Source organism: Delphinapterus leucas, chromosome 10, assembly GCF_059928025.1.
Source record: "Delphinapterus leucas isolate spDelLeu-1000000601 "Yukka" chromosome 10, BTC_Dleu_Yukka2, whole genome shotgun sequence".
Lineage (NCBI taxonomy): Eukaryota > Metazoa > Chordata > Mammalia > Artiodactyla > Monodontidae > Delphinapterus > Delphinapterus leucas.
The window spans coordinates 37562365-37574834 of NC_143138.1; the positions used below are offsets into that span (position 1 = coordinate 37562365).

At 42.7% G+C, this 12470-nt stretch overlaps 1 protein-coding gene across 2 annotated transcripts in view; it reads right to left on the bottom strand.

Annotated features, from left to right (window-relative positions):
* Positions 1-4207: 4207 nt before the first annotated feature.
* Positions 4208-12470, bottom strand: part of TBC1D22B (TBC1 domain family member 22B) — a 126083-nt gene continuing 117820 nt past the window's right edge. For both annotated transcript variants that reach the window (XM_089918799.1, XM_089918798.1), the window contains one exon: positions 4208-6208. In XM_089918799.1, the coding sequence (XP_089774925.1) occupies positions 6080-6208 (129 nt within the window). In that variant the 3' untranslated portion in view covers positions 4208-6079. The remainder of the gene's footprint in view (positions 6209-12470) is intronic.

Genomic DNA, 12470 nt, shown 5'->3' on the forward strand with positions numbered 1-12470 from the left:
ATAGCCAAAAAATGGAAGCAAGCCAACTGACAGATGAATGGGAAAACAAAATATGGTATATACATACAATGGACTACTTAGCCTTAAAAAAGAAAGTCTGACATATGCTACAACATAGATGAACCTTGAGGACATTATGCTAAGTGAAATAAGCCAGTCACAGAAAGACAAATACTGTGTGATTCCACTTATATGAGGCACCTCGAGTGGCAAATTCATAGAGACAGAAACTATAAGAGAATGGTGGTTGCTAGGGCTGGGAGGAGGGGAAAATACGGAGCTATTAATGGGTACAGAATTTCAGTTTTGCAAGATGAAAAGAGTTCTCGAGATGGATGGTGGTGATGGCTGTACAACAATGTGAATGTACTTAACACTACTGAACTGTACTCTCAAAAACGATTAAGATGGCAAATTTTATATATAAAATGTGCAGCTTGCAGGATCTCAGTTCCCCGACCAGGGATTGAACCTGGGCCCTGGCAGTGAAAGCACCGAGTCCTAACCACTAGACTGCCAGGTCACCCTTCCAAAAATGCTCAAGATGGCAAATTTTATATTATGTACATGTACATATTGTTACAGTTTTTTTTAAAAGCAGTCTGATAAAAATGATTAATCAGATATAGAACAATGATTTCAATGGCTGTGGATTTCTCATTAGAAACTGTGGGAGCAAGAAGACAGTGGGACATCTTTAAAGTGCTGAAAGAAAATAACTATATCCAGAGAGAATAAATTCAGGAATGAAGGCAAAATGAAGACAATTCTCAGATGAAGGAAAACTAAGAGAATTAATTAGCATACTTGCTCTAAGAGAAGTGCTCAAGGAAGTTTTTCAGGCTGAAGGGAAATAATAGCAGAGGGAAACTTGGAACTTAAGGAATTAAGGAAGAACATACATTGTAAGTATCTCCTCTTAAGTTCTTTAAGTTATGTATAACTATTGAGAGCAAAAACTGTAACAGTGTCTGGTAAGGTTTTCAATGTACCTTGACATAATTTATACAACAACTACAGTATAACATAAAAGGGGGAGGGTAAAAGGATCTATATAGTTGTGAGGCATCTACATTTTACTTGAAGTGATAAAATATTAACTGCAAGTAGTTAGATATGTATATTATAATCCTGAGAGCAACCTCTTAAAAAGTATAGAGATATAACCAAAAGTCAATAGATATATTAAAATGAAATACTAAAATATATTCAAATAATCCAAAAAGTGGCAGGAAAGGGGACAGACAGGAACAGAAAACAAATAAAATGGTAACCTAAATCGAACCATATCCATATCATTCATAAAAAGTCTATTTTTTAATTTTTTTGGCCACACTGTGTGGCATGCAGGACCTTAAGTTCCCCAACCAGGGATGGAACCTGTGCCCCCTGCCGTGGAAGTGCAGAGTCCTAACCACTGGACTGCCAGGGAATTCCCTGTAAATGGTCTAAATGCAAAAATCAAAAAAAAAGAGAGATTATCAGACTGGATTGGAGAATAAGACCCAACTATATCCTGTCTTAAGAATCCCACATTAGATATAAAGACATAGGTTAAAGGGATGGAGAAAAATTTTGGAGACCAGTGGCTTGAAGAGAAGGTCTGGGTTTTCCTCTCTCGGATAGCTGGGTGGGGTAGGACAGGTGCATTTCGGTCACTACAGAGACAAGCGTGGTATCCCAACAGCAAAAGCAGTGAGTCCCCCGAGTCTGGCTCCCAGACTCCCCACCTCAGCTATCAGTTCAAGCAGGGACTTTCACATTCATCACCCAGAAGCCACAGTTCACAAACCACCTGCTGAATCAAACTCAACAGGGATTCTCCTTGCTTCCAATAATTCTAACTCAGCTTTTGCCAAAATAAGGGCATGCTCTGATCGGCTGTAGCTGTGGCTATCCTGGCAAGCTGGCACAGGCTCCAAAGAGTCTGGTCTTGTACAATGTGCTTTATGTTCTCTGATCCTCTGTGAATCTCATCTTTTCCATCGTGAGTCTAATAAATCAAAAGTGTCTCCAACTGGTAAGGGAATATTGGAAGTCCTGAGGAGACGAATGAAGGGCTCAGTTACTGGGCCTTAGGTTCTGACTCCAATCCTTGAAGCTTTACAAAGCTGTTTGACATGGAAAGTCCAATCCAAGACAAGCCAAAAGCTTAAAATGAGATTCATGCCTCTAGGAGCAAATGCGGTCACTATTCGAAGAATCTGTGCCACTGTCCCCTCACAGATGAATAAAAACAGAGGTAAGGCCTACTTAAGTAGAACCGTAGAGGTTTTGATCGCAGAAAGAATAGATAAACTACAGGTCAAAGTATGCCAGGATTAGTTTGAAAGTTTTCACCAATTTCCTAATCATGATCAAACATATTTCAGAAAATGATTAACTTCCTACATAAATGAAAAACAGAATTTTTGAATGAAGGCTAGTCCAGGTCAGTTATTTTCTCTACCAGCCTCAGGAACAATTAATGGTCTTGGTCCAAATAATACCAAGTAGAAATACTGTCCATGTTCTGTTTCGTTTTGTTAATTTTTATTTATTTATTTATTTATTGGCTGTACTGGGTCTTCATTGCTGCGCACGGGCTTTCTCTAGTTGCGGCGAGCGGGCTTCTCATTGCTATGGCTTCTCTTGTTGCAAAGCACGACCTCTAGGAGCACAGGCTCAGTAGTCGTGGCCCATGGGCTTAGCTGCTCTGCGGCATGTGGGATCTTCCCGGACCAGGGCTCGAACCTGTGTCCCCTGCATTGGCAGGTGGATTCTTAACCACTGTGCCACCCGGGAAGTCCCGACTGTCCATGTTTTATGAAAAAGGTTAAATTCTAAGGTTAATCGTGAACAATCACTTGAATTTCAGTCAGATCTACCCCCCACCCCCATATGCTTATGGGAAAGTCTGGTCTCCATTTTCAACTTATTTTCCTAAGTTCTTATTGTACAGATTGCTACCTGAATCCTAGTATCTGTTCTCCCCTTCCTCCATGGTATAGAATCCTGATTCTGAGCCAGGCAAATGGTGGCCTGGAATAGACTAATCCCCCAACCTCCCTTGCAACTAGGTGTGACCTACCATGGGACTAAGTCCTAGCCTGTGAGTTGTAAGAGGAGATATTATGGAGCAGCCTTCAGGAAACTTCTATAGAACACTGCTCACACATTTCCTGCACTCTTTTCTGTCTCCTTTCTTTAATCCATCTAGTTGCTTGGAAAGTGGATGTAGTAGCTGGAGTGCTAGCTGCCACCTTGAGCATGAAGACCTGGAGGAGTCCAGATTCCTAAAGACTTTGTGAAACAGACTCATCACACCAGCCCTGGGTTGCCTACTTTTGGACTTTCATGTTAGGGAGAAGTAAATTCCCATGTTGTGTAAACCCTGCTGTTATTTTTGGTTTGTGTTACATGTAGCTGAATCTAATCCTGATATAGCTCCTAATGACTGAAACCAAGAAACACTCTCCAGGGATTCCCAGGAAGACGTTCTAGGTGGAGAAACCACCATTCCAATCTATTCTTTGTAGAAGAAAAGTGCGGTCAACTGCCTTTCTTGAGACATTTCACAGTAAGGTTACCAAGAGAAAAACCAACCAACCAACGAAACAAAACAAAACAAAACACAAACAAACAAAAACAACCAACAACCCCAAAACCAAAACCTAATGAAAACCCTAAATGGAGAGCCAGTCTTTGAAAACATTTTAGTTCTGCATGATTTGGTGAGAAAAACACAGTGCAGGTAAGCTGGAAGGCCTGTCCTCTTAGTTCTCATTCTGATGCTCCCTTCCTTGGCCTTGGGTTGGGTTTTCCTCTGTGAACAGTGAGGGTTGTTGAACTAGATATCTCTAGGCTTTCATACAGCACTGAAATTCTAGTCCATTTTCTAACTTCCATTACATTATATACTCCTTTTTGGATAAATTAAATAATCCTCAAGTGTTTTTCACAGTGCTTGGCACACGGCAAGGCGCCCTATAAACGTCAGCTAGGAGGGACCACGTTACTCATTGTTGTAGTTTCCACAGTGTCCTGCACAGAGGATGTGCTCAGCAAGTGTCTGCTGCATCCTCCGAGGCTGCCTTATCTTCTGTTGGTCCCCTGCCTGCCCTACAGAAAGCTTCTCCCCCGTACTTACTGGCGTCAGCACGAAGAACCTGAGAAAAGGAGACGTTAGGTTCCAGGTTACACAAATCCATGGCAGAAAAATCAGCAGTGGAGGAGGAAATACACTGTTTATTTACAATTCTTTCACTTTAACCACAATTTCCCATACAAACATAAAAACTAAAAAAATAAAACCACCACTTGGGAACACAAGTGTCTTTCTTTAATTAGTCCGTCGAGGGAGGGTCACAGCCCTCTCGCTCTGTGAAGGAGACTACTGAGGCACACTGAAGGGGAAAAGGAAAGGGCTAGAAAGAATGCCTGAGAAACAGCTCCCGATGAGAAATGTAACATGCCAGTGTGGTGGGCTTCACTGGCAGGCTCAGGGCCTTACCCACAGGGGAAAACTGCCTGGCTTTCCAAGAGGGTGCCGGCTGTCTGCCACCTCTTCACTACCAAACACCCAACATCCAACACAGGTCACACATCTCATGAGCTGTGTGGGGTGTGATGGTGACAGTGGGGGACACCAAACACCTCTCTCTGGGAAGAGCCCAAAACCCCAGGGACACACAGGAACCCCTCTCCTTGGCACTGACAGTCAGTCACAGCTTCTGTCTTGAATACAATGCTGACTTAAAAATGTAAAAACAAAAGCCCTCCCCAGCTTCCAGGGGAAAGGCAGGGGCTAAAACATGCAGAAGGGCTTCTGCCTCTGTAGTCCTCTCTCTGGGAGGCTGCTAGGGGAGAAGGGTGGGGAGCTCTGACCGCTGAAGACGTGTAAGGAGCACGGCAGATGCTCCACAAAGGCCTGGGGCAGGGATTGAGGGGTGGGGGGCAGGGAGAGAAAACTCTGAGACACTGATGCTTGGGTTGGCTGCCACCCGGTCTTCAAAGCAGCTCCATCTGCTTGGCTGTGCTCACTCTAGCAGACTCCCCTTCACTTCCCTCACAGGAGGGCACCCAGAAACCAACCTGGAGGTGCTGAAGCCACCTGCCTGGCAACTTCATTTGTGCTAGTGACCTAGATTGCTTTCACATGTTGATGCACATTATAAATATAAAATCATATCTGCTACAAAGAAGACATATATTTATACATCTTTACCCATATACATAATAACACAATTTACACATAATATCTTGGAGTGGGTCATCATGGAAAAAGGGTCTGGAGAGGTAAAAAGCCCCTTCTCCCTCCCCCGCCCTGATCCTTCTCAAGGGATGCTTGTGTATGTGGTCACTGGGGCCCTTCCCAGCTGGTTGCAATGGGGATAGTCTGGACACAGACATTCAGACGTGTAACTAAATGCTGATGGGTGTGTATACCCACATACACACACAGACGCAGGCACACATACAGATGTCTGGTGAGAAAAGGAAAAATGAAATTCCTAGCCCTTGGGTGTAGGCCTCTTCCCAGACTTACAAGCATCAGTGCCGCCTCCATCTGAGAACAATGGTCGTAAAAAGCTGCCCCTCACTGGCTCAGACTTGGGCAGAAGGGAAAAGGCTAGGAATTGGGGGTAGAGGGGAGGGGCCAGGAGTCTTCTGAAAACATAAGGCGTTCTTGACCTGTGAGCAAATCAAACTATGTCACAAAAAAGCAACAGTATCAGTTGGAGCTGGGAGGCAAGAGACAGCCAGTCCACGTAGGGCAATGTGACTGGAGACCCTGAGCCTTCCCCTTCTTCTGTCCAGTTTCTTTTAAAGGGGCAGACAACCCTGTACCTCCTTTTCTGTCCTCTCCCAGAGCTGGGCCCATCCACATGTCATGGAATACTGATAGTGGTCCAGGAGAGCCATCTGGAGACATGGAGTGGTGGACAGGCACGCCAAAAAGTTAAGACCTGGGTGGCGGATGTGAGCTTTTTACAGCAGGAGTGGTTCCTGGCCGGGGTCCACGGCTCGCACAGTGGCCACAGTGATCAGATTGCCATCAGAGATGGGGGCAGTCTGGGTCCCCGCGGGGAGACAGCACCTATCGGCGGTAGTGATTGGGGGCGTCGGCAAACATGTACTTGAGTCTATACGCCTCAGCGAGGAGCAGCCCAATCTCTTCGTTGCCCCAGTGTATCGTAGGTAGGTTTTGTAGCAGCATGAGGAGACCCTGGAATGCAAGAAAGGACTTTCATCATTTTATCACTGACCAAGGGACCGGCAGGCCCTGGAATGGAGCCCCTTCTCCTGGGTCATGCATCTCAAGGGTCTGATCTCCCTCCTCCCAGGTGGCACACAGCCCTTGGCCCCTAGTTCACCTTCAGGAAGCCTTGAATAGCCTCTGCTGAGTCTCTGATCCACTAACACCTGCTTCTTTAATAATATTATAAATAGAGAATGACAACAATAAATAAGGATCTTTAAAAGAGAAAAATAATCACTCATCATCCAAATATACCTCTCTTAATTTCAAAGTATTCCTTTTTAGTCTTTTTTCACATGCATGTTTCTTTAAATAGTTGTAATCATAATTATGATTTTACATGCTTTTTAACCATCCTTTTTTACTATAATTTTTGTGTTTTCCCATGCAGCCTTCAAAAATGATTATTCTCAATGTCAGTATTCTAGCATGTGGCTATACCCTAATTGACTCAACCGTTTCCCTTTTTCCCTTTTATTAGATACTTAATTTGTTTCCTTTAAGGAAACAAAACAAAACCTTTATTGATAAGGCTGCTATGTACCCTTTTGCATTTGACATCTTTCTCTGAATCCCAATGTTCACTTGTAATCACTTTATTGATTGAGACTCTCCTCAACCTACCTATCCAGCTGATTTCCCACTGTTCCCAACATATGAGCCTCATCCAGCCAAGTCCACTTCACCCACATTTATCTGTGCCTCCAGGGTTTAATTTAGGTTGTTCCTTTCGCTTGGAACACCTCCTCTTTTCTCCTCTCCCTATCTAAATCTTAGTCAGTTTTCAAAGCCCAGGTCCCTCAAACAGCTCCATGGAGATAGCCTATTAAAGAGGATATTAGAGTAAAAGATGAATGTGAGGATTTCCCTGGTGGCGCAGTGGTTAAGAATCCGCCTGCCAATGCAGGGGACTCGGGTTCGAGCGCTGGTCCGGGAAGATCCCACATGCTGCGGAGCAACTAAGCCCGTGTGTCACAGCTACTGAGCCTGCACTCTAGAGCCCGCAAGCCACAACTACTGAGCCCACGTGCCAGAACTACTGAAGCCCGCGCGTCTAGAGCCCGTGCTCCGCCAACGAGAAGCCACCTCAATGAAAAACCCACCTGCTGCAACGAAGAGTAGCCCCCACTCGCCGCAACTAGAGACAGACCGCGCACAGCAACAAAGACCCAACGCAGGCAAAAATAAATAAAATAAATAAATTTATAATTAATTAATTAATTAAATTTTTTAAAAAATGAATGTGAGACTTTAGGTTATCTCTGTAATTTAGCTACCCATGCTTCTGCTGCTACTTTGTATTCTTTCTCTGTCTTCTTTCTGAACTGGATATTCTTCTTATTTTTCTGATTATTAAAGAAATAGTAGCAAGACAAAACCCAGAGACAGAAAGAGACTGACAGATTTGATACAATTTTGAAACCTCAATATGTGGAGGCACAAAAACAAGGTTAAAATATAAGAAACTGACTGTAAGAAAATAGAACACTTATAAAAGACAAAAGGTTAATATCCACAATAAAAAAAGGAGTACCTACAAATCAGTAAGAAAAAAAGGAAAACCACCAAATGGAAAAAATGGATGCGAATAGATATATACAAAATATCAATGGCCCACCAACATGCTAGAACCCTGCCTTTGGCTGACTTGCACCATCCAGCAATGCTTTGTAGTTTTCAGTGTAGAGGTCCTGCATATCTTTTATAAAATTTCTTCCTTTAGTAATAGAAATTTAGCGGGGCACAAAGGTGCCTCAGCACATCAAGGCTATGTATGGCCAGCATGATTAAGTTCTGGCCAATTTTGGAGACAGTGTAACTCCTGGGTTCTGCCCTAAGCTTACCCTTCTCTCCTTCCTAGAAAATGGCTATGAATGGAGGAGTGGAAGTGGTCACCTTAGACCGTAAGAATAAAGCTACGTGTTGAAGATGGCAGAGCGACATGAGAGAAGAAATCCGAGTCCCTGCTGCTCTGGAGCCCTGTTAGCCCTGGACTCTTACACTCAGACTGTTAGCTGAAGAGAAGTAAACAACTACCTTGTTTTACACCACTGTTATTCTCTAGTCTTGGTTTCAAGAGACAAGTTTATATCATCTTAACAAACACAGGCCACATCTATCAAAATCAGAAATGCAGGTAATTCCCTGCTGGCCCAGTGGTTAGGACTTGGAGCTTTCACTGCCGGGGCCCGGTTTCGATCCCTGGTCAGGGAACTAAGATCCCGCAAGTTGTGGCAATGCAGCCAAAACAAACAAACAAACCAAAAACAAACCAAAACAAAAAACCAGAAATGCACATGGTCTCTGATCCAGCAACTCAACTTCTATGTACCTCTCCTTAGGAAATATTCACACTCCTGTACAAGGGTCTGCACTGCATCATCGCTTCAAATAGTGGGGAAAAGGGCACGAGGGAAGTGTCTGTCAGTATGGGACACTTAGATAAACCAGTTATCCAAATCATGAAATACAAGGCATCACCTGTAAAATGAAGCAGGCCTACATATGCCAAGGTGCAAAGATATCAGAGACATTTTAGCGGGGCGGGGGAACAAGCAAGTTGCAGAAAAATACTCATAGTACGATCCCACTGAGGTAAAAGAAAAAACACAACTATATGTTTGTATATGTACACAGGTATATAAAATTTTTAGAAGGCTAGGTGGTAAACTGTTAACAGTGGTTACCTTTGGGGATGGGAGACTTTCACTTTTTCTCATCATACGTCCCCTTGTTTTCAATTATTACAATAAAGTCTTTGTATATTACCTACTTATAAAATATTTTTTCAAGTAATACAGATTCTCTGGAAGTTTAAAGTTTTGTTTACTTTGTAAAAAGTAAAAAATCAGAAAATAAATTACCCTTAACTTTATAATCAAGAGGAAGCCACGTTTAAACGTTTTGGCATATTTCCTTCTAGTCCTTTTTCTGCACATTTTACACAGTTGAAATACTTTCTCTAAATAATTTTGAATCTGTTTAGCATTTATCATAAGCATTTCCTCTAATATTAAAAACTCCTTTTAGACATTTTCAACGGCCAAAGAATTTTCCATGATGCAGTTGTACCATAATTTACATCTTCCTGCTTTGAGCATTTAATCATTTCTGGTTTTTCACTATAATGAAATTATAATGAACATCCTTGTGCAAAAAGCCATATTTTAGATGATTTCCTTGGGCTAAATTCCTAGGAATGCAATTACTGTATCAAAGGGCATGAATATTTTAAAGGTACTTTAAGCTCATCCAGAAAAATGCTCATTTCCCTAGATCTCTACAGCACTGAATACTCTCATTCAACAAACTTTGTTAGTTGTAACTCCTGTCCCTGAGATTCCCAAGCCTGAGAACAGAACTCAAAGCCGTAAGTCAAGGGAATTCCCTGGTGGTCCAGTGGTTAGGACTCCGTGCTTTCACTGCCACTTTCACCGCCGAGGGCCTGTGTGGCGCAGCGAAAAGACAAAAAGATAAATCTGTAAATTGGAAAACCCTGCACTCAAGTTATTATTTTAATGTTTTCACATTTTTTGTACAAGCATGTACTCATGTAATGTGAAAAAAATACAAAAATGGGGAAAATCATATAGATCTATGCTTTCTGACATTACAGAACACCCACTATATTTTGTACAGTGATAAAAAGACATTACAAAAACAACGATGTTTCCATTAACAGCTACGTACATACAATATGTTTTTATTCATATGGATTTGCATGGCAAAATATCTGGAAGGAGATATATCACCTTTGTGTGGTAAGATTTCAGGTAACTTTTTTTTTCTTTCTGCTTATTGGTATTTCTAATTTTTCTATAATGGTTACACACACTTGCATAATTGACAAGCAAAAATAACCAACAAAGGGGTGAACTCTCTAGAAGAGAATATTCTTTGATAGGAGAAGCTCAACCTGTAATTTCCAATTCTTCTAGTCTTGCGAGAAACCTCCCAGAAGCCTTGAAATATTTCTTCCCCTGACCAAAGTCAACCTCCCACCTCTCCCAAGGGCAGGGAGGCTTAGGTGGAGGAACCATTCTGCCACCTGGTGGCCATGCCTAGGAACTGCACCGCCCACACAATGCTGTAACAATGGGAACCCTGTCCATGCATTGATAAATTAGGGATAAAGAAGTAGAAACCAAATTATCACGTGTGGGGAAAGAAGGTGTTAATCACAAATCAGGTGCTTTAATCAAGGGGTAGAGAAGAGACACTGCTAGGGTGGGGAACAACTGAACATATGTTACAAAGCCAGCTCATGGGAGCGCTAAACATAACGTGCAGTCAGGTGAAACACTACAGTCGTGAGAAGACAACTTGTGGGGCAAACAGCAGAGAGTGTTTCCACGTTAACAGAAGGGGGCAACGGCTTTCAGAAAAGAAAAGCTCGAAATGGCTGAAAAAGGTACCTTCTGAGAATCCACAGATTCCAAAGGAAACGGAATATTGCAGAGGAAGAATCTGAGCCATGTATGAGGGGATGGGGGGAAGACAACGATTAGACAAGGGGGCCAAAGGAGAAGGGACAGTAGGTAACAAGCAAAGAGGCCTTGGTAAGAAAAAAATGCAGGGGAAAGTCATTAGAGAATGTCCAACAGATGGAAGAATTGATGAGGAAGAGGGGGACCATGAAAGATAATAGCCTTCATAATGGTAATTATCATTTACTGAGCACTTACTACTCACCAGATGGGGTTCTTCACACGTACTCCACTACCACATTTAATCCTCACATCAACTCTATGAGGCACATATTATTACCTCCATCTTACCGATGAGGAAACTGAGGCACAGAAGTTAAGGAAGTTGCCTGGGGTCAGAGTGTAATGCTAGGCTGGGATTTGAACCCAGGCAACCTGGTTCTAGAGCTTGTGCTCATAACCACTATACTATATGCTGCATGCCTGGAGTAAGAAAAGTGGGGCATGATGGAGAAGGAATGAAAAGAAAAGAAGTCACAGAAGAGGCTGTTTGAAGGAAATCTGGAAGAGCTGATTAATTTTACTCGGTAATAAGGGCCAAGGACAACCAAAGAGGATGAGTAATAATTAACAGCAAAGAACTTACAGGTCACATTAAATATATACTATTAAATATGACACTGTGTACAGAATCACCTAGCAATACTAGAATATTCTTTGCAAATGTTAAGTGTATTCAGGCATGTAAAAATACTTTCCTAGTCAAATAAGTATTTTGAAACAAATCCCTCTTGTTTTGAGAATCAGTGAGGTAGCAAAACAATTTCCTTGGTCTCAATAAAAACTTTCAAAAACATGTCCTTGTATGTAAACTTTTTCAGTCAAACGTATTCATAGGCTTCCCTGATGTCAAAGCACCTAGTACTTTTAGCAAGTTCCCCCACCAGAGAAAGCCGTGTCCCCCTCCAATGTTTGTTTTGTTTACATGTTGAGGAATCGTGCCCTTTCTCACACCAGCTTGTTCTTGGTGGAAGATCTTTAGGTCCCAGGGTTGTCTCTGAACCCTTCTTCTGGGCAGGATTCAAATTGGCAATTTACTGGATATCTGTGAAGATGGGGCCTGCATTTGGGCAATGTCTCACAATCCTACCCTTAAGTTCCTGCAGAAGTGGTGGGTGGACGCCATCTGGTTCAAGGGATTTATTTACATTCAGTTTGTTATTTAGGCCTGGAACATCCCACGGGCTTAGCGCTATTTCATTTAATAACTCTGACCTATCTCCTACAAAAGTCACTTTCAGAGTGGGAATCTCTCCAAGGTTTTCTTCCATAAGATGAAAGCAAAGGATTCTGAGACCAGCTGCTACTCTGGTTTAGAGTCATCAGCTGTCCCACAACTCCTCTGCCAGTTCCCTTTTTACGTATTTAAAGTAACTGTGGTTATTAGTCTTAGGGTTCCCTGTGCGGGGCTTCTCAACATCACTTCTGAGCCATCTGTGGGGTCCCATGCTCTCCTAGACTCTCAAAGATGCTGCTTTTCCTGAGGGGGCGCTTTAGGCTGCAGGTGACCAGGCATTTGCTCAAGTGCCTGTTCTCTCTGACTTACATAAAATAATGTATTTAGGAAATTATTACCTCCATAATAATGGAGGAGGGGGAGGGGGAGGAAGAACCTTGCCCATGAGCAGGTACCACGTAAACCGAGCTCACGTGCCCCAGGAAGTGCCTGTCCAGGCCCTGAGGGAGAGGCATCAGAGCATAATCCATGCCCAGAGCACAGGTTCCAGGTTTCTACACTTACT